Below are 22,777 nucleotides of genomic sequence, written 5' to 3'. Positions count from 1 at the left end.
GGAATCAAGCAAATTAGTGCTTTGAATATCAGCTCAGTTAGATATTTGTTTATTGCTTATTTTTGTCTGGGGATCGAGTACAAAAACAGCTCATATGGAGCCCATGCCAGCATCTGAACAGGGACTCAAACCAGCAACCTTTAGGCTACTAGTCAGCTGCACAGGCCTCTGTACTTGATTATCTGCTTCTTGCATCTGTTTGTTTAACGGATTAAGCTAGAACAGACCCTGCTGTTTTGTTTCTATCTAAACTTTAATATGTTACTTTTGATTGAGGCTCGCTTCCTCCAGACCAGCAGGTGGCGGTGTAGTTTTCATGAAGAAAAGAAGCAGTAGAATAAAAAGCAGAGGGAACTAAACAGGAAGTGGTGGATGATCAGCAGCACCCATGCCTGCAGGAGCTGTTGGGAGAGATGGAAGATGCAGAGTTTGAGGATATTTTAGATGACTGGTTTATCGAGTCACTTAAAACGTGAGTAAGCTTTTTACTTTGTTTGAAACGTCAAATTTATATTTTTATTACTACTTGCTAACCAACATTACCAGCTTTGCAAAGCAAACTCTTAATTTTAGGCATTTTACCCTCCAGCAGCTTTCGATTGTTAATAAACACCACAACAAAACATTATTTAAATATATTTATGTTTATATTTAATTTATTTAAATTCGGCTTACGGATATCTCTCCTAAAATTTAAATAAGCTCCAAATTGTCACATTGTATTAGTTCATCTCCTACACTTATTACTCGTGGTTTAAGAGGTGTTATATGTGTGATTCATTTTCAAAATAAATTTAGTGAATTCGAGTTTTATAATCTAGACGAATTATATGATATGGTGGCTCCACTGTAGGAATCAAGTTGTAGGTAAAAAGAAAAATGTTCGCGTTGATTCTGTAGACAGAAAATATTAAATATCATAAATTGTGAATGAAGTCTGGTGTCGCGGTTAAAAGGCCTATATTTTAAACAATATGATTCTGTATCCCCTGTATTGTCATTGTACATGTTCAACGACATGCTGGGTGCTCCACAGGGACTAAATAGTTAGACAACAGGAATAAATACCAAACAGCACTACATACAAAGGAGAAGGCGCACAGTAAAATGGACATTTGCAAGGAGACACCAAACAACTTGGAATAAACATCAGGAATGCAGCTGTAGGGCTGTTTTTGAAAGGTTTGCAAAACTAAGGCAGAGTGAATTTATATTTTTCTGAATTCCTTAAAAAAATTAAATTTTACAGAGTCACTATAACAAACATAAGGCGGGCTCACCTTCACTTTTGACTGTAGCGCTCAAAACCACGTCACGTCAAAATTGAGTTTCACTGTATTTTATGTTAAACTCTATACAGAAATTCACAAACCTTTTTCCTTCAGGTACAAAGACCTTCATGTGTATCAGCTTGAACATCCCACCCAGGTCCTCGAGTGGACGTCAGGGAATAGTAAGTTGATCTAATAATTTAAAATATGATGATGTGGCTTGAAGATATGGAAGCCCGTTTCCGCCACTAAAAAAAAAAAAAAGCTAGTATCCATATTATCTCGAAATTTCGAGAAATATAACTCGAAATTTCGAGTTACTTTTCTCAAAATTTCGAGTTAGCTCTGCCAATCAAAAATATACGTGAATGAGGTCGCTTTCTTGTTACCCGGAAGCATATGGCGCAGGACCGCGCACGCAAAAACGGATCCCAACAAATTAAAGTATGTTTGCTGATAGTAACACCATGTGATTCAGCTAATAACACAGGGATTTCATCATTTGTGAAGCCAGGCTGAAAACACTCAGCAATCTGTGCATTCACGACTGGATGTAATACCGGTAGCTTAGCTGTAGCATTTGTAGCTGAGGGCTTCAGCTTCCGGGTAACATGGAAATGACGTCATTCACGTAGATTACTGATTGGCAGCGCTAACTCGAAATTTCGAGTTGCTTTTCTCAAAATTTTGAGTTAATATGTCGAAATTTCGAGAAAATAACTCGAAATTTCGAGATAATAACTCGAAATTTCGAGAAAATAACTCGAAATTTTGAGTTATGGATCCTTTTTTTTTTTCTGATTTTGCTGTTATAGAAGACAGCTTTTCAGCTCTTTCTTCATTAGCCAAATCATTTGTATTAATCATTTTTTTTGGTGTTTGTAGGCGTCTGTGTCGCAGGCTATAGTCAGTCCAAAAATGAAATTTTAGAACTTCGCTTGCCGCTGAAACTTCTTGCTGATGAAAATAAGGTAAAAATCAGAACATTAGTCCAAACTTTGAGTTTATTTTTCTCTAGGAGGCGTTTCAGATGTTACTCTGAACTTTTCCTGTTTGCTTTTGTGTTCAGAGTCTCTGCGCAGAACGGGATTTTAAAGTTTCCCATGGTGGTTTCACAGATGGTCCGGTTCGCTGCCTCACACACATCCCTGGAACAAGGTGAGTTCAGACCAGTGCTGGATAAATTACCCTTATAAGTAACATGTTACATTAAAGGTACGGCCAGTCTTTTTTGAGGTTATTTAATAGAAACAACTTCCAACAGAGTGTTTTGCAGCTTGTGGAGACCGCCATGTTCCTCCCCTGTATTTGTAGTAGCAGCCACTAAGGACTTCACTTCTGACTAAAACTGCTTTATGCATGTGACAAAGGCAGAGGAGAAGAGAAGTCATAGGCATTCCTACGGTGCAGTGGAGCGACACTAAAATTCGTACCTGCACCTTCATACTCAAGATATGTTTGATCACTTGAGAAAAGGTCAACTTGACAAAAGAAATGAAAACGGGAAGGAAAGAGACACACGACTTAATTAAAAATAATCCTCTTCCTCCTCACCTCAAGCCTCATCTCCTGAACTGAAGTCTGGGCTTTAACACAACAACAACAGCTGGTTATAAGTTAATATTAGTGAAAATCTCTTTGAAGTGCATCTAACACCAGCTAACAGCGGGAAAAACAGCAGTGCAACCAACAGTTAAGTATATCCTCAACTTCTCTCCTCAGTTTAGCTGTCATCAATCAGAAGTGAGCTTCTGACTTATTGGCCTGTACTGGACTAAGAAGCATCCACATCCATTTCCTCTGGAGGAGACTGTAAAACTTGTAACTGGTGAATGTTTATCAGCCAGCATTGACAGCTGAGGTAAACAGAGGACTGACAGCCTTCCTAACAGAGGCAAAAACTCTTCTGCAGAGCCAGTCCAAACATGGCGTACAGTCTGTATCCAACGTTTTTGATCTCTCTGCTGACTAAAACATGTCTGTTCTACAGCGGCTACCATAGGTAGGATTATACACTTTTAACAACTATATAATTTGGAGGGTTAAGGAAACAACTCAGTTGACTACAGTCTACAATTTACTTCCATTATAAAGTAATCTGTGAGATTACAGCCTTATCTGCTGAGAAAATTAACTCCTTAACAATAATAAATACAACATTTCCCAAGCTCACGGCTGTATCCCAAGAAATCGGGGAGAGACAGAAACTTTGCAGATCCTTCAGGCTTTTATTCAGGAGCAGAAAAATGTAACATTTGAACAGTTGTTGATTAATTCTTTGAAAAGTACTTACCTGCTTATTTAAACTGCAAACCAGGCAGTAATTGGAGTACTGTTACTTTGTTTCATCAAACACTGGTTGTGACCCACTTCAGGGAGAGAAACTTGCTTCACTCTTTCCAAGGTTTTCTAATCCACACGATGCCTTTTCCTGCACCAAACTTTGGTTTCAAAGCTTCTTTTTGGGGAATAATGAATGAAAAGAGGTCTTCTTCAAAAAAGGCACACTGAAAAGCACCCAGCAAGGCTGGAGCACAGAAATGATTTTATTCGGGTACTCTTTATATTTTCTACAGTTCAGTTTATTATTCTTACCTATCACGTATTTAACACATTAACAGATTTATAAAAGTACAGAAGGTCAGTCAAGAGCAATTCAGAGTATTGATGAACTGTTTAAAGGTTTTAAGCCTAAATGCTAAACGTACAATTCTTCAGTTGTCTAAAAATCATCATAATTGTATTAAACTTGTTTAGACTAAGAAATTACTTACAAAAACCTTTACTAGATGAGCTGATAATGACAATAATTAACTTTTAACAAATCATTGCACCAGAAGATATATCGTGCCTCACGGTGCGATGCACAGTGTGGAGGGTCTGTGTTTTGTAGTTGTTATAGGTGGTGTGAGTCAGTGCTTGTGTAGATCTTTAGATCTGATGGTAAATGTGAGGGGACGATATAATCAGTAGCTTCGCAGCCTTTTAATTAACGTTCTGTTATTTCGGCAGGTGTGCTGTGACCAACGACGGGCTGAGCTCCGACCTGCAGGTGTGGGACCTTGGAGGAGAAGAGAGCGGTGAGTGTGATTTCCCTAAAATTTCAAAGTACAAAAGTTAGGCACTTGCCTAAAAAAATTTATATAAGAGAAAAATAATGACAAAGAGAAATTTAGTAAGACAGGTCAGATAACCAACAATAAACCAGAACAAAGCATAAAAAACATGAAATTAAAACCAAGAAAAAGAATAGGAATCTGATAAAATTAAACTTAACAGCAGTCCAGTAAAATTAATTAAGACCAAGAACTAATTATGAATAAAAGCTCACTTAAAACCTACAGAGTAGAATTTACTATCAGTCAAAAACTTGCAAATCATCGCTGTGATTAACGGTGATTTTCAGTGATATGAATTTAAAGTGACATGATCTCAGTACAAAAAGCACCAGATTTTCTGGGCATTATGAGCTGAATGTATTCATCTAAATGCAAAAAGGTTCTCACTTCTGATAGTGTTTCACAGAGTGCAATAAAAAATATTCAAGGCCTTTTTAAATGTAACTCTTATCTACAGAAGCTGTTTTGAGACGACTCACTGAATGGATGAACCTTTTTTATTCAAGGTTAATGACTTAACTAGTAAAAATCACTGAATCATAACAGACTAGATCATAAAAGAAACTTTTCCTGTTGAATTCAATATTTATTTATACAATTCTTTTTTTTTGGGGGGGGGGGGGGGGAGATTTTGCTGAAATAGATTGAAGTTAAAATTGTTTCTGTTGTAGCCCAAAGAAGACAAATATAGGAGGGAACCTAACCTGAGAGAAGAGTATTTGTATCATATTGTGCACATTTCCTGTGTTGAATTGTTCACCAATAATAATTGAGAGAAATCAGAAAGGGGGTCAGACGTTGACTGCCCAACCACTATTACAGGGTTCAAATTGATTCCTGACACCTGATACTTCACGTGTCTGACTGTCTTAATTTAAATGAAAGTGACGTTTAGACATAGACATCTCCACCAATTAATGCAAGTTAAAAAAGATTTTTGACGAGATTAGAGCAGTGAAGCCTGGTCTTGTGGGGTTTCACTTCACGTACGCTTTCAATTTCTGACCTTTTAACTGTGTTTAATATGAGAGTTTGCTATTGTAATAGCATATATAGGAAGAAAATACAGAAGGGAATAATAGGTCCCCTTTCCTGGTTTACAGCAAACAAGGTAAAGGGAATAATTATAAAATGTGGTGAGGCACTTCTGACAGTGTGACTGGTTTTCTTTTCCTTGTCATCCATGACAGATGTGATCAGGAGAACAGGAAGTATTAAAGGGAAAAGGAGTGCTTCAGAGAGAGGCAGCAGGATCGCAGCTCGACCCTCGTCAGCACCACAAGTTCTTCACGGAGCTCAGATCAGCGACGTCCAGCTGACTGAACTCGCATCAGGAGAGACTCTCTATAAACTGGGTAACCCCACATTTACAGTTATCAGTTTATGTTCACGCTCGCCTGTGAGCATGGAGACTATAAGATTGGTTTAGTTTGTGTCTTATTTAAGTAGAGGTGAAAACTTAAGTCGAAGTGGTGCTTTATGCAGTTTTGTGAGACTGTTCATCTCACTGTTGTGAGATGTCGAAATTTGAGAAATGTCATAAATGCTTAAAAAAAATTGGAACAAAAAAAATTGGGAGACATAGTCTTACTCTTTCTCAAGAAAATATAATCTAGATTCAGATTTCCATCAGCATCGAGACTAATCGTGAATGGCAGCGTGAAAGAATTAAAGTGACTTTGTGTGGTTTGTTTTATGCTCAAAATCTAACTGTATTCTTACTTTTGGTAAACTGGTTGTCTCTCCTACTAATACTATAGTAATGTAAATCATATTTGTAGTAAAGTTTTTATAATGAAAAGAAACTGTTCTTTACGTATAGTTTTTCTTAAAACAGTGTAATTATTGAGCTTACAGTTGGACTGGGATACAATCACTGTTTGTGAAGGACATCTAAGATTTAGTGTCACATGAAGATGAAAAAAAAAACTGCATGTGTTCCTGAGGAGAGCGAGGACAAAAGCTTTCTGTGCAGCCAGGAGATGTTTTCCTGCTATTCTTTTGTGGCTCGCTTAAGTAAGTTTGATCTAGAAAGAAAGGCTGAGCTGTGTTATGATGCAGTATTATGTTGTAGGCCACCCACTGTAACCCCTAGGAAGATCTGTAACTTTCCATTTCTTTTCCCTGCTTTATTTTTCCACACAAAAATAGTTTGCTGAAGCTCTGAGTGGAGGTGAGACTGTGGCTTTAAGGCCTGGAAGTAATACAAGTAAAGTGAGCAAACAATAAATATCATTGTTCCATGGTTCCCAAAAATTAAAAAAAATAGTTGGCATCAAAGAGAGCGTCCATCCATCCACCTGTCTGCTCCTGCAGTAGAGCATCAGAAGTCCATCCCAGCTTTCGGAGGGAGATAGGCAGAGTGCATGCTGGGCAGGTTGCCAGTCTATCACAGAAAGAGGACCTTTCATACTCGTCTATGGCCAATTTAGAATCACCAGTCACCCTAACATGTATGTCTTGGACTGTGGGATGAAGCTGCAGTATGTGGAGAGGCAGAGAGAACATGCAAAGGCCAGTGGATTCAAACCCAGGACCTCGTCACTGTGAGGCTACAAGGCGTGGAACAGTTCACAAAACAGACAAAACAGAAATTCTTTTTATCGTTTAAATTTGTTTCCTTAAACTTGTGCCAAGTACATAAATAGTTATTCTCCATCACATCTTAACTAAAGGAATATTTTTCTCTATGCTAAAATACAATGATTCTGGCATCTTTAAGACATGTTGTGTATGATCAGAACATAAAGACTGAAATGACTGAAGTTTATACGCTACTGAACAGGGCTGATTTCTTTTTCTTTTTTTTTCTTTCCCCATGAACCATTTGATCTATAGATGCTCCAAAGTAGTAACCACTGCTTCGCTGCACGCTGCATATTATCAAATGTTAGTAGTTTCCTCACCACAGTCCTTTCTCTGCTTGTTTCTGATCATTATGCACAGCCAGTGCACCAAAACAAGGCCAACAAACGACCAGCCTGATGTTTTTGTTTCTGAGCACTTTGCCTGTAATTGTTGCAGCAGGAGGGCCATTAAATGCTCTTTCAGCTGGGGGTTTCCTCAGCTGTTCAGTTTCAAAACACTGATGTTCTAGTCATAAAACCATCTCTGCAGCAGACTGCAGTATGTAATCTCTCTGTAATGTGTGTTTTGAGACATTTTGCGTTGTTTTGTCCCAACAGAGACCGACTCAGCAGATCCTCTGAGTTCCTTACAGTTCGTGAGTGACACGGTTTTCCTCGCCGGCTGCTGTAACGGGAGTGTTTACGTTGCCGATACTCGGACGTCTGCTCCTCCTCAGCTTTCACATTCACCATCTTCAGCCGAGTCTGTCATCTGGTGGACGGATGCTGCTGCAGGTCCACATCCGTCCAGCCGCAGGGTCATCAGAGTCTCCTCGTCTGGACAGGCGGTGGTTTCAGACTTGAGAAATCTGGGAGGGGCGGGGTGTCAGGCTCAGCTAGACGTCCAAACACCAGGCCGCTGCAGCCAGGTCAAAGTGTCGTGGGCTCCAACACTGGATGACTGTATCTCAGTGTCAGGTCAGTTTATACAAACAGTTTTTTTTTCAGATGTTGATGTTTTCTGTAAGTGATCATGCTGAAAAACCCTGTTTTATCTGCACACTGATTAACTAAATAATACTAAGTAATCTGTCACACTTGCACAGATGTATATTATATGATGTTTCTGCACCAATCTCGGAATCTGCAGAAACTTCAATCTTTAGGAAAACTACATTGGCTTAGCTCAGCTAAACAGTGATGAGCAGCATACTTGGCTCTGTTCAAACTGACAAATTTAATTAGTGAGCTTTAGATTTGATAAATTAAAAAAATGACATAACTTACAATTTAATTTCTTGACATCCTATTAATCAGGGTGTTTTTCATTGCTGTGAGAATTTGTGGTTGTTGTTGTGGTTGTTGTTGTTACCTTTTATCTCAAAAAGATTTGAAAGAGTAGTAAAACTGCTAACTTATCATCCTCAGAGGAATGGCTAATTTGAAGAGTCAGGCTTCAGAGTTCATAATAGCACAGAAAAGGTTACAAATGATCTTCTTATGGTCTCTGACAGTGGACTCATCTCTGTGCTTGCCCTGTTAGAACCTGAGTGCAGCATTTGATACTGTTGACCATAATATTTTGTTACAGCGATAGAGTTCCACAGGGTTCTGTGCTAGGACCAATTCTTTTTTTGCATTATACATGCTTCCTTTAGGCAGTGTCACTAGAAGGTATAGCATACATTTTCACTGCTATGCAGATGACACACAACATTATAGAACACACCAATTAGTTAAACTGTAGGATTGTCTTAAAGACATAAAGACCTGGATGACATCTAATTTTCTGCTCTTTAATTCAGAAAAAAACTGAGGTTATTGTAATATAGTATCTAACCTGACACTTACTCTAGATTGCATTACCTTGGCCTGCAGTAACACTGAAGAAGCTTGGAGTTGTTTTTGACCAGGCTATGTCCTTCAACACACATATTAAACAAATAAATAGAACTGCTTTCTTCTATTTGCACAATATCTCTAAAATTAGAAATATTCTGTCTCAGAGTGATGTTATGAAACTAGTTACTTATTACTTCTAGGCTGGACTACTGTAATTTGTTATCAGGATGCCTGGGCTTACTCGTGGTTCCTAGGGTAGAATGGGAGGCAGAGCCTTCAGCTTTCAGGACCCTCTTCTGTGGAACCAGCTCAGAGTTTGGATTTACTTTTAAGAGAAGGACCGATATGAAGAACTCTGGTTAGAGTAGTGGTGCTGTGACAAAGACCTGGATTAAGCTGCAGAAAATAGATAGCTGTCCAATTGTTTTGTGGAATGAGTTTAATTTGGACCTCTGGCTAGATGTAATTTGATGTTAACATTATAAAGACCCAACAGTAACCCTGCGAAGCTGTGATGTCAAATACCCATCTTACAATTCAGCTGATGTTGATATTCATTATGCGCTCTTCTTTTAGTGGGGCTAAATAGAAGAGCGTCAAGTTTGAGGAACGGGCTTAGGGCAAAGAATTCAATTAAAATGTAAATACATCTTGCAGACTGAACTGACTAACTTAAAACAAAAGATGAAGAAAACTCTAATTTTGTACTTTTTTTTTTTCCCTTTTTCTTTTGATGAACAGCTTTGGCTGATTTTTCTGCAAGTATTCGTAGAGAAGGAACCTTTTTGATATTAAAGAGACCGTGTGACCTTTACTGTAATGCCACCTTCAGGACAAACTTGACATTTTCAGCCTCACTTGTGGGGAAAATGAATCATCGTAGCCTTTCAAGGCCACTAGTTGGCCTTTGTAATATTAAAAGTACTATAGTGATGGGTGGAAATAAACCAGGCGTGTACACTGGCTCGTGCAGAAAATAATAGGGGGGAAAAAAAGTGTCATGCTTCAAAGAACAGAAAATAACCAACATGTGTCACAATGTGTTGTGTAGGATAACATAGCCTTACCTCATTTAAGAAAGAAACAGCCAAAGCAGCATCTATTTCTAGACTGTTGCTGCTAATGTAAACATTGTCTGATATGAGGAAGTTCGATTTCAATGAGATCTGCCTTGTGAATTGCTCATTTAATGTTTGGATAAAGATTTTTAAAATTGTCTGTTACGGTTCTCAGTCATCTAGGTCATCGTAGTCTAAGGAGCTTGGAAAGTGAAGCGTGTGGACTTCTTTAAGTTTTCTTGAAGACGTTTCACCTCGCATCCGAGAAGCTTCTTCAGTTCTAAGCACAAATGGTGGAGAGTCCCAGATTTTAAGCCTTATGGGAGTGTCCGCAAGAGGGTAACGGACCCCCTATTGATCCTCTATCTAATCACTTTAGCCAAGGTGTGAAAATGGGTGTGGGTCACAATCAGCCAAGGTTTCGGGTGGACCCATAGTGATACCTTGGCCATGTGAAATCATGTGATTTCAAATGGTTAAATGGCCCAGGACGTGAGTGGGCGTTAAGGCGTCTGGGCAGGGATCTCAAAACTGGATTATAGATGGAAGACTGTGTCGTAAACCCCCGCCTCTGTTCAAAGATGGTCACTCACAGAGGACATAAATGGCTTCGTTCACTCCTTTCAAACCATCGGTCTTCTCTGTCCAAAATGTGAAGATTGGCGTCCTCGAAAGAGTGACCTTTAGATGCAGATGGACCGCCGAGTCTTGCCCGTGGAGGTGGCTCTTCTATGCTGTGCCATGCGTTTATGAAGTGGCTGTTCAGTCTCTGCAATGTAGAGTTCTGAGCTTTCCTCTCTGTACAGTGCAGCGAGGAAAACTCAGACCTCATTATTTGCATCACGTCACAGTGGAGCCCCCAGCATGACTCAGGATTGAGTTATGGTTCTGTGTAGGATTATGGAGGTGCATGTGCGTACAGTCTTCCATGTGCGTAGGTTAGATGCTGACTGGTTGAAATGATTTGAACAGTCATATAAAAGAAGACACGGAAGTGAAGTGTTTTACAAACATGGCCTCTGAAATTACTAACAGAAACATCCAAAGATTGAAAGGATGTACTGGCAGATTTAATTACTCATAAATTTCAATCAGGGTAGCGTTATTGAATTCTTCCAGCAGCAAAGCGCCGTGAAATGTTTTCATCACTGAGCATCAACGAGAGAATGAGAAATCTGTCATCACTCTTTTGTAAAGGCTTCTGCTTGTGAAGGTCTTGTTTTCATACTTTTGGAGACGTTGCCACAGTGACCTCAGTCTTATAACAAATTAATTATGGGCCTTTTTAGCATTTCTGATCCTGCATGAGAGCCAGTGACATGAATATTGGTTTACAGCTCTCTTTAAAAATACAAATTAAATCTGTGAATCTGACGTGCAGCACAGTCTTGCAGACTATATGATTACCAATAGAAAAACATTTCATTAGGTAAGCGACTGCAGTAGAGGCCTTCATTTGTGTGCTAATTGTAATTATCAACTCTGTTTATAGCAATCAGATGTAAGTATAGTAATTTGTCACAAAAAGGCAAAAAGACAAGATGATCAAGGGGCTTAAAGTCTACAGTCAACATGTGGGTGTCTGCAGAAATGAAAGTTCAGTTTGTTAACAGACTAATGCTACCATTTCAAAGTAAGTGGATAAGTTAGTTATCAGTTTCTTGACTTCATAGTTGTTGAATGATTTGAAATTTTAGCACAATATTATCCTAACGAATATAAATGTGGGTCAGAAAGAAGCCTTTTAAAGTTTCTGCCTTCGTCCTCATCAGGTTTCAGTGGCGTTGTTCAGATCTACAACACCCGTCTCTGGGGGGCAGAGCCGCAGGAGGCTCGACCGCTGTTTGAGCATCGCGGTCACGCAGTTTCATCACAGCAGACTGATGACAGTGTTCCCACCTTCGTCACCTCCCACATCTGGCACCCCGAGCGGCCGCGGACGCTTCTGTCTGCAGCCTCGGATGGCTCCGTCCACGTCTGGGACTGGGTGGACCCGGATCAACAGGGTGGGAGCCCAACACCATGAACAAAGTGAAGGATCGCCTGGGACGAGTAAGATGATAGAGCCATGTTATAAATTACTGAGGCACTGCTCCACAAACTGATGTGTCTCAGTAAAAAGGATCAATCGCCTTTTTATGATCAAACTGGAATATGGTTAAAGAAACAATTTAGAAGGAAAACAAACTGATGGAAATGTGGAACTTGTTTCATGAGAATCAAACTGATCTTTGCCTTTAAATTACAGAAAAATTGCTGGAATGAATTCACAGCTGTTGGCGGTGACTGCTCTCATTTAGGAACAAATTAAAGCAGATGACTGTCGGGTTCGATTACACAACATATTTGTACTGCAGTTTTTATAAGGTGATAAATGTTTGTACCTCGGATGGCTGGGCCAGAACTACAAAACGTGAATTATGTTTTCATTAACTGTGTTGATGCTGTAAAAGTGGCATTTTGTTTACTTCTCAGTGCAAACGTGACCAACAATCTAGTGTTTAGAGTCTGTCTTTTGGCCTTGCTTTAACCCTGGTACTGAGCAGCAGGACCCCTGCTTTTAAGCACTTAGAGCCCAGCACATGAGTACCACGGGCCACCGATAGCTCTCGAGATGGACGACTGAAACAGTTGAAAGCTTTCTCCATAGATGTCTAAAGGTTGGCACTGACTCAGGACCACATCCAGATTTGGATGGCTATTTTTAAACCACTTTTTCACTTAATTAGCTCTTGCAAATAAACAAAGATCATGAAAAAAAACTGCAAACCTCGTTCCCTTTTTTCCAGTCCTCATTTTGGTTAGACGATTTTACTGAACTGACACTTGAAACGCGAGGTGGAGACCATTTCCTCTGTTCAAGTTTCACTTCTGTCTTGCATTTTGTTTAGTCTCTCTAAATGACATTTATCTCAGCTACAACTTTCTGCATTTGCTGGAAAATACTGAGACTACATGGGGGGGGGGAAATAAAAAATTAGGAAAGTGCATCTCCCTTTTTATAAAGAGTTCCAAAATCTGAAAACATCTGTGAGACGCCACATCTGCGACGCAGCGATGTAGCAATAACAGTGAGTGTGAACTGTTGAGCACAGATGAGGATCCTGAGGCCAGATTTTAGTTGAGTGAAGCAACTGCAGCTCAAGTCAGGAGAGTTTTTCAGAGTTACTCCTGACTCATGTTTGTTTTCATTTGCAGAAAAATCGCAATTTCCTGTTCAGAATCAAGGCCAACCTTTTTAATTAATACATTTTGTTAAAATTATAATATCATTACAGCAGGACAAATGCTCTTTAAACCTTTACACAGGAGGCCTTTCAGTATTTACCGAATATGAATGTGATGAAGGTAATATATAAAGGCAGAAACAACTATTTGACTAGAAGTATCAGACAAATTGAGGTTACAGTTGCTGAACTATAAATTAGTTTCTAAATTTAGATGAATTCCTAAAACCTTTTTCCTCCTGACTGCTCTAAAACCCACATACCTGCTGAGCTCTCATCATTTGTTCCCCACTGAACCGAGTCCACTGTCTTTGTCTCTTTGTCCACAGAGTCAGTGGCCAAGGTGCCAAATTACAAAAGATCTGGACTGAGAATCAGTGGCAACAGGAAGTTTTTGGTTCAAATGCTTATCAATATGTACAGAGGTGGTCAGGAGAGTAAGTGTCTGCAGCTATCTGTAAAACACAGTTAAGGCTCTGTCGTGACTCGGGTCTGCTTTTTAGCCACTGTAAATATTGATGGAATTAAAACACCAGATTCTAATGCACCATCAAATAAAATCAATTTTTTGGCATGAAAATGACCCCAAACACACTGCTAGTGCAGTAAAAGCATAACTGGATAGAGAACACAGCGGATTCACGTCCTCAGCATTATTGAAGCAGTGTGGGAAAAGAAAAAAAGGCAGCTAACATCTACAGAAGAGCTGGCCCAGGGAGATTCAGATACTATTCATTTCAAAAGCCTGCTGAGAGAAAATGCACAAATATTTTTCCAGATCGTTGGAAAACGTTTTCTCTTGCAGCGTTACAAACAGATTCATGAGAAAACCTCAGAGTAATCAACATGCCCTGAGCCAATAGTCATGGGAGTCAGTCTTTTTTAAGAACTTCTGACTTTAGAAATTTGCCTAAAGATACCTTTTGAGCATTAGATTATTTTTATGACTATAGATTATTTATCTAAGGCAACGATCCTAGAAAATGTTCCCCATCTGAGTCCTCAGAGCCCCAATTCCCTGATGCTCTCCCACAGGCAATAAAATGATTTTTCCCCTTTCCTTTTCCTTCTTTTCACCAGTGAACATCAAAGAAATGGATACAAAAGCAGGCAAAACTTAATTTCATACTTTACTGCCTTCTTTCTTGCCCGTTGAACGCATCATTAGACTCCCCTCAGACACTAACGTCACCAAATAATGAAAAATTGCAGCTCTGCCCCGAAGCGAACTCCAATTTCCTCCTAAACCTTCGTGCCTTCCATCAGTGCACTACTCGCCTCAGTCCCAGGTGAACAAAAATCCTGTTTTTAAAAACACTACCACTCTTTCTGTTCAATCTTAAGCATTAGTCAAACTATTTTTTTTGTCCAGCTAGTTTCTTTGCCCTTTACAAGAACTTAGAAACTCCCTCTTACCCAACAGATGGCTCATTCAAAGACAGCCGGCATCAAAATAAACCACGGAGCTGGCAGATGATTCATTAAGGATTCATCTCCACTTTGCTTTCTGCCTCCAAAGTTGTACCATACACTTGTCTCTTCTGGTATCTTAGTGCCCCTGCTAAAGGTTTCATTTCATGACTTTCTCTACTCGACAACGTGTGAGAGTAAAGCGTTTGTCTCTCTCTGTAAGCGGCAGATCTCAGTGTCTCTGCTGCTTGACATCCGAATTCTTGTTAATACTTTTCCCAGCAGCTCTTGAGCATATCGCAGTTTCATAACCCAGAGGCATGCTCTTTTTTTAAACTTCTATCACTCCTCTGATAATAACAGCACTACCCACCCGAGGCTTTGGAGTGTGAAGACTCACAATTAACGCTGAGGCTGTGGGACTGATAGCAACAGGCTGAAGAGAAGCTGCAATTTCATCTATTTGATATTGTTGGGACTTTTTTTTTTTTTTTTTTTTAAATTCTCCATTGATGTATCTACTGAATATATGACAGTCCTAATTGATCATTTGTCATTCATCAAGAAAAAAAACAAACAAATTCTTGTTCCAGCTTTTAAAATATGGTAATTGCTTCTGGATCAAGATGTCATCTTGAGAGCTGGGATGTGCGATTGGTGTTTTTCTGACATTTGAAGTGAGTAATTCACTTATTTGTCACAAATATGGAATAGCTTTATCAAAATCGAAGTGACTCATTTCTTGCAGCCCTAAAATTATTCTCAAATATTGCTTGAAGGATATGTCAGGAGATTTAAAGCTTTCCCTTTAACAAACTCCAAATGCCTTATAAATATAAATATAGTTGTAGATGCCTTGGCCGAACTAAATCTCTTAAAATTACAGGTATAAACAGAATAACACATAACGAAAATTTTGTCAGAAGATTTGAGAAATGCAGTTCTGAAATTCTAAGTGAATGAATCTGCATTACAGCCATGTTCATCCTTGTTTCCAAGGATACAATGAATAAATAATGCTGCACAGATGCTCTAAAAACTGTTCATTTTCATTTCTTTCATGTTTAAAAAACAAAACAAAACAAAAAAAACTAATACATTGGGCAATAATATTATACTGAGATAATAATATACTGAATAACACTGGTAGCAACAGCTACTCTGATTCTATGGCTTAGTTCACCTGCGTGTGGTATTTATGCTGGCTATTCATCATATAGCTGTTCATTATATAGCACCAAACTATACAACAACAGCTGCCTCAGGGCACTAAAAAAAACCCTGAAAATCAAACTATCCTCTTAGAGCAAGCACTTGGCAACAGTGGGAAGGAAAAACCCCGTTTAACTGGAAGAAACCTCCGGCAGAATCAGGCCCAGAGAGGAGCAGCCGTCTGCTGCAACCAGTTGAGGGTGAAGCTAGGAAGACAGGACAAGACAAAAACACAATTAAGCGCACAGTGGCGTGTGAACACACAGAGAGCAAACGAGTGCATCATGGGAAACCCTCAGCAGCCTAAGCCTATTGCAGTGGAGCTAAGGGTTGTAAACTAGATGCTTTATCAAAAAGGACATTTTTATGGCTAATCTTAAAAGCAGAGCTACAGACGGGGCCTGAAAGCTAAACATTCTGCATCCAGTTTTACTTTTTCTATGTTGGTATATTTCATGTAAATCCATCCATTTTCTTACCTGCTTATCGAATTCAAGGTCACAGGTGGCTTGAGCCAATCCCACCTGAGAACACAGGTCTACGTTAGACAGGCTGCCCACTCATCACAGAGCTAACATGATCAACATCATCCAACCCTAGTTAACCTAACATGCATGTCTTTGGACTGTGTGGAGAGCTCGATTGTCTAAAGTGATCCATGCAGCCATAGGGAGAACATGCAATTTGTAAAATGATGATAATAGTAATAATACTTTTTGCGAGCGCTCGCAATACTTTTTGCGAGCGCTCGCAATACTTTTTGCGAGCGCTCGCAATACTTTTGCGAGCGCTCGCAAAAGTCCGTCTTAATTTTTTTTTTTCTCCCTAATTTTTTTTTTTTCCTCCCTAATTTTTTTTTCTCCCATGTCCCCTGGGGGGCTCCGTACTTGTTCAATCTTTATCTAATTGTATTATCATAAAAGTCTGAGCTATAGCTCTTGGGATTTTTTTTGCAGTTCCTCAGAGCATTGCATGGTCTGACTTTGGTCCATTCCTTAACAGACACCTGAACGAAACCAGCAAACCATGAAAACTTCTGGTTTTATAGAAGTGATCACACTTGCTGATCAAGTATACTTGCTTAGCAGGTTAGCTGATACTTATCTCTTTCAAAAGGCGTTAAAAGAGTCCTATTAAAACCTTTTTTTCTCCCCTCCACCACAGGACTGTATAGCTCAGAAAGAAAGATAAAGGAGAACTACTTCAACGGTGCCACATGGTGCCAGCAAGTTTCTGTGACCGTGCCAAGTTTTACTTTTTTTCCTTTTCTTAACATGAAAGTCATGTTTAGCTAGTGTTATAATACACTGACAGAGATCAGTGTGCACTGCAGAATAATTAACAAGTGCACCGTGAACTAAAAAGTACTTCACATTCAGCTCCATATGATAATTTTTACAGAATAGTTCAACCGCTCAGCCTTACCAGGACACAGAGAAAGCCTTTAACACAGTCAAAACCATAACAAAAGAACATTTTCTGTGTCGGTGTGAATCCGGCCCGTCTGTGAATGAGCTCCTGATTGGACTCTGTTCTGCAGAGTGTGCCGTGGAGAGCTAAGCCGTGTGGGTAATAAGTGGTTATCAAACAGCCATTATACTAGAAGTAATTTCAGCCCAGCATCATCAAGCTTTAATATGAAAATGCTGCTTAAAGAAATCACAGCCAACCACCAGTAACGACTCATTAATCACCCATCAGCCTCAGTGTTCTCCAACAAGGATGATCTCCATTTAAAATAACATTCACAACGATTTTTTTTTCTTAAAAAACAAACAAACCCAAAAACGTTTGTTGGCAGGAGTGGGCGCCAATTTACATTCAAATTTTAGATGAATGTTGTGTTTTATTCAATGGAGAGTTAAATATTACTTTAAATTCCAGTTTTCTATTCATATTTATTTTTCTTGGCGAGGTAAAAGTCTTTCAGTTTTGCTTCTCCACTTGACCTTTGCAAAGTTTCAACTCATACCTCAGAAAAAAACAAAATGAAATGCAATGACCTCAGTGTGGAGTACAGAAAAAGGACAATCTTAAAACTTTTAAACAAACGCAAATCAATAGTCATCAAATAGTTAAGATCGCCAATCTATTGATGCGTGCTTCTGAATATGAAATATTCTTCACTTCTCATATCTACTGCTTCCTCCAGCCGGCACCAATAAAGGGCCAGTACGTCTTTTTCAACCACATTTGCTGAACAGTCATCACGAATGTTAAGCAGGATGGTGCACACGATAACGTTAGGCGGAGCTTCCCAGAGGACTGGAGACTGCAACGGCTTTATATTGATGTTAATGATTTCTGACAGGCCTGAATTTATTGGTTTAAAGTCTGAAGGACTTTCAAACTTCATGATAAATTACCACTTGTTCTGGTTTTATATTACATCTATAAAGAAACAGAAACTCTTCTATTTAATATTTGATTGTTATGAACTGAGCATCTCTGGTGGGACATTGTGATGATCATTTAGTTAAAGTACCAATAAAAAGAAAAAAGACGCTCAGATGAGCTTAGAGCATTTCATTTCCAATTTTCATTCGAGCTGCAGTTCTGGTTTTCAATTTCAAAAACTGTGTCAACATTTAATTAAATCATTTCCAAGCCAATTTAATTTAAGGCCTCGCACTAGAGACATCTGTACAGCTCTGGGAACATGTCTACTCTAACAGAAGGTCTTATTTATAAAACTGATGATCAATATTGACTTGAGTAGAACCCATGTACAAGTTACTTAGAAAACCTTATTTTGAAATGGAAACGATCTTATCTCCTAGAAAAGTCATCTTCGCACTCTTGCAGTTTCCACTGCGAGACTGAAAGCTTTATGAACAATGTGATAGGAATGATCAACCACATAGAAATGAGCAGAAAAAGGTCTGTCTTCCCATTTTTTTATTCATGGACTCCACTAGAGTAGTTCTGCGTGACTTACAAGTCAAAATAATCCCTGTATAGGTCAAACAAGGACTCGGTTCCCCCAGTTTGTGAAACAAGTTGCTTAACAAACTTTCTTCTGATTGGCTGTCCCTGAGAAGAGCATGTGAGCGGGGTTTGTTTTGCTCAAAACTCAAGCTGTATGCCTGAGATGGCAGCAACTCAATGCATTTATGCATGTAGACATGGTCAAAGCATCAGTCAGAGTGGGGTAAAAAAAAAGCAATTTAAATGACTGAGTGAGGCATGGTTGTTGGAGCTAGACTAGCTGATCTGAGTATATTTAGAAACTGCTCACCTACTGGAATTTTTCCCCCCATACAACCATCTCTACAGTTTTCAGGTAATGGACCAAAATGCAGAAAATATCCAGTTTTTCAAATGTGAGAGGAGAATGGTCAGACTGTTTTGAGTGGAGGAAGGAAGAAAAAAAAAAAGCTTCATCCTGTTTAAAGGGGTTTTTCCTTCCCACTGTTGCCAAGGCCTCAAAGGGTTTTAGATTGTTAGTTTTCCATTTAACTTTGTAGACTCCTCACTCTGCAGTAGGTGCCTTGAGATTACTGTTGTTGTGAATTGGCGCTACACAAATGAAACTGAAATCACCAGATTCATTTATTCAACATGTTTTGCATCAAGAGTTCAGGCTGCTGGTGTTTGTGTAGTGGTCTGGTGGACCCTTCACTATCACACTTTGAGCCCTTCAAAATAAATTTTATATATATATATATATATATATATATATATATATATATATATATATATATATATAAGGAAAAGTAGGTCTCCTTATATATATTTTTTTTTTTTTTTTTTTTTTTTTTTCTAAATGACATCAGAAACAGCAGTATGCGACATTACGTGATGGCAGAGCTTCAGTTCATCCTTTGTCATTTTTTTTTTTTTAATAAATAGGACAGGGGGAATGAATGAGAGAGAGAGGGGGAGAGAAAGAAAGAAAACCCAAGGGGAGAAGAGACGGTGAGAAGGGGGGGGAAGAGAGACAAAAAAAAAAAAAAAACTCCTGGGTCACCTGTATGGAGAAAAAACAAACAAACAAACAAACAAACAAACAGAGGAGACAGCAAACAACAAAGAGCAACATAATAATAGAGAAAACAAAGCACCATCACAATAAACTAGCTAGTCATAGATATCAGTATTTACTAAGTAATAAACGATATTGTGCAGCACGCAAGATAGACAGCGCACAGTGTGCTTTGAGGCAGCAGCCAAGAAAGCTTTAGTCCGCGTCTGTGAATACCCATGTGTGCATACCTGTGTGGATCAGCATGCTTGCATTCCAAAGGTTTCTCCATGTAATGATCTGCTAGGGAGTGTGGGGGGGCCACAGCCCCATCCTCCAGGGTGTGAAGCGGGTATGGAGGAGATCAAAACTCCAGACATCCAGAGGCCCCCAGAACACAAGAGACCATGGAAGACCAACAGAGGGGCAGCCGCGCCACTGTTCCAGTAAGAGCTGAGGAGAGTCCCAGATGAGGGCTCACTCAGCAGCCGCGGAGCAGAAGCCAGGGGGGGTTGCAGTGACGCGCCCGTGAGCTCCGCCGGCCCCCAGCTGCGCCTGAGTGACCGAGCCCTAGGCCGAGAGGCCGGGGGCACCCCACCTCCAAAGGGGCCCGAGCGAGCCCCAGGCCCCAGGCCCCGACAAGCGGCCGCCAAGGAGTGAGCCGGTGTGTACCCGGACGCCCACCCCCAGACACAAAGAACCACCAACACACCGACACCTGAGGGAGTCCGCCACCGGCAGGGGAAGTGGTGGTGGGTGGAGATAGGCCTCCAAACCTTGGAGGGCCTGAGGTGTCCCCAGAGAGGTGGCGTCTGATACCCAACCTGACATATAGACACAGACATACAGGCACACACAGACACAAACATCCATTCCCACCCTCATGCTCTCATATGCACTCACTCCACACTCAACCAACGTGGAGACAGACATAAAGAGACGCTGTACACACAATCACACTCCCCAAGCGTACTCTACAAACCGGGTCTAGGTACCCTTGCCCCTGGAGGGGGGAATTGCACCCAGACCCAGGTGGTGTTACCCTTTTCCCTGCGGTGGGGAGAGGCAGACCACCCCGACTCCGCAGCAGCAGGGAGGCCCCACACCCCAGACCGCAGTCGGACGGCCAACTCCTCCTACTAGCCCCCCCGCTCCAGCAGGCCGCAGAGAATGGGGGTGGGAGAAGACTCCAAACCTCCCTCCACCCGCTCATTGTAGTGTTGATGCATATGTGTTCTAAGGTGCAATTAAAACCCAGGAGGGCATGGAGCTACCTGCCAAGGAGCAGCAGGTAAGCGCATGGTCCCTCCTGCTAGCCCTCAATGACTAAGTGTATTTAAAATTGAGAGGTGGGCAACGACGTCAGGGGTGAGGTATACACCCTGATGGTGATTTGGACTCCGTGATTGTGCCCACCCCCAAGATCCTATATGTATGTGTAATGAGAGTGTGAATAATGTGAATGTCTAAGTTGTGGGATAAAATTGAGGCAGAGGCAGCCAGAAGGGGACAGGGGGGGGGGTAGCCTCCTCTGCACCCTGGTGACATACCCCCACTCCAAGGCCCTGCATGTGTGGGTGGTTGTGGAGGAGCGGGAAGAGGGAGGCAGCTGGAGATGGGGAGGGAAGGAAGGGAGGGGCAGGTAACCCCTCCCTGGGGCCAGCTCCCCCGCTGACCCCAGTAGGCACTCCCACCCTCCGCGACCCGCCAGGGAAGGGGGGCCCAGGCCCATCAGACCGGGGCCCAGTGCAGTAGCGCCCCCCGGCTCCACAGAGCCCTGGACAGTCCACCCAACCCCACCACAGAGAAAACTGCACCCACCCCACCAACCACACATCTTCCAGACTACATAAGACGGTAAACGCCCAGGCTGAGATCTTCCTCCACCTCTCCTGTATCTCCCCCTCCTGCAGAGAGTTCCTGAGAGAAGAAAGCTCCTGCCAGATGTGACCATCCCCCCCACCAGTTGAAGAGCCCCCCAGGCGGCTCGATGCACCGGCGGCACCCTGCTCCAGGGCCGGGCCCCCATGCACCCACCCGCCCACAACCCCGGCAACACACCAACCAGGACCCGAGCCCCCGAGGCCCGGCCCGGGCCCCCACCCAGAGACGGAGCACCCCCAGAACCTCACGCCCATCCCGGACCCACCCAGGGGCAGCCAGGTTGCCAGGTCAGTAACCCACGTCCGTCAGCACAGACCCTCCCCTAGCCCCGCTGCACGCAGCCGCGAGGAAACAGTCACCTGAGAGCCAACAGAGCCCTCAACCGGACGTGACCGCTACCCCGGGTTGAGCCCCCCAAGGAAGATGCCTCCGGGGAACCCCCCGACGCCCTAAGCCTGTCCCTACCCCCTCACCAATCACAACAGTGAAGGCGGGACCAAACTATGACCCCCCACCCCCACTAGGTGATGGAGCTGATAAAAGGGGCCCAGAGCAATTGATCTGATGTGGTGGCAGAGGCTGTGTCAAGACTAATGTAATCTAATAGATAATTTCTATATTGGTTAGAATTAAGATTATTTTTATTTTTCCAGTTCATGAGGACTGTTTTCTTGGCTATGCATAGGGCAGTGAAGATCATATGGGCTATATTCTTTTCTGAAGTGACATTATCTAAGCTGCCCAACAAACACACTAAGGGGGAAGTTGGAATGTTACATTTCAGACATTTTGATAAGTCTTCACATATCTCGCGCCAAAACTTTTGCACTGGTGGACAGAACCAAAGAGCGTGGATGTAATTGTCTGGTGTATTGCCTTGACAGTGTGAGCAGTTGTTGGAAGATGTAAAGCCCATCTTAAACATCCGATGACCTGTATAGTGCACTCTATGAAGTATTTTGTATTGTATTAATTGCAGACTGGGATTTTTAATTAATTTAAAAGTTTTTAAGCAAATCTGAGACCAGAAGTTTTGGTCTAGGTTGACTGATAAATCTGCTTCCCACTTTGCAGTAGGAAGGGATATTGATTCATCTAATTTAGAAAGTGTTCTGTATATTTTAGATAATAATTTGGGGGATTTAAGAGTAAGAAAATGTGCCGCACTTAGTGGTGTTTGTAATTCAACTTGACTGAGGTTAAATTTCTTTTTTACTATGGAT

At 41.1% G+C, this 22,777-nt stretch overlaps 1 protein-coding gene and 1 long non-coding RNA gene across 3 annotated transcripts; one reads left to right on the top strand and one right to left on the bottom strand.

Annotated features, from left to right (window-relative positions):
• Window positions 1-376: 376 nt before the first annotated feature.
• Window positions 377-12,619, top strand: wdr73 (WD repeat domain 73). The gene is made up of 8 exons (XM_082551164.1): window positions 377-472; window positions 1,386-1,453; window positions 2,157-2,242; window positions 2,341-2,429; window positions 4,284-4,351; window positions 5,581-5,745; window positions 7,576-7,935; window positions 11,630-12,619. Exons 1-8 carry the CDS (start codon window positions 414-416, stop codon window positions 11,881-11,883), a joined length of 1,149 nt encoding a protein of 382 aa, XP_082407290.1. The 5' UTR covers window positions 377-413; the 3' UTR covers window positions 11,884-12,619.
• On the bottom strand, window positions 11,824-16,391 carry LOC309716998. Of its 2 annotated transcripts, none has more exons than XR_014279605.1 (3): window positions 16,186-16,391; window positions 15,843-15,912; window positions 11,824-11,900 (listed from the first exon to the last, which is right to left on the bottom strand). It is a non-coding gene; the product is annotated as an uncharacterized lncRNA (long non-coding RNA). The 2 variants fall into 2 exon arrangements; XR_014279606.1 differs by having other exon boundaries at window positions 11,848-11,900; window positions 15,809-15,912.
• Window positions 16,392-22,777: the final 6,386 nt, after the last annotated feature.

The sequence above is a fragment of the Aulonocara stuartgranti genome, assembly GCF_965226115.1.
Source record: "Aulonocara stuartgranti genome assembly, chromosome: 11".
NCBI lineage: Eukaryota > Metazoa > Chordata > Actinopteri > Cichliformes > Cichlidae > Aulonocara > Aulonocara stuartgranti.
This window is presented reverse-complemented; position numbering and strand designations above follow the sequence as displayed.

Excerpts from the sequence above, each read along its gene's own strand:
- wdr73 (XM_082551164.1), top strand. The coding sequence starts at position 414 with ATGGAAGATGCAGAGTTTGAGGATATTTTAGATGACTGGTTTATCGAG. Across the intron at positions 473-1,385 it reads TTTATCGAGTCACTTAAAAC|GTACAAAGACCTTCATGTGT; the intron begins GTGAGTAAGCTT and ends TTTTTCCTTCAG. Across the intron at positions 7,936-11,629 it reads TGACTGTATCTCAGTGTCAG|GTTTCAGTGGCGTTGTTCAG; the intron begins GTCAGTTTATAC and ends CGTCCTCATCAG.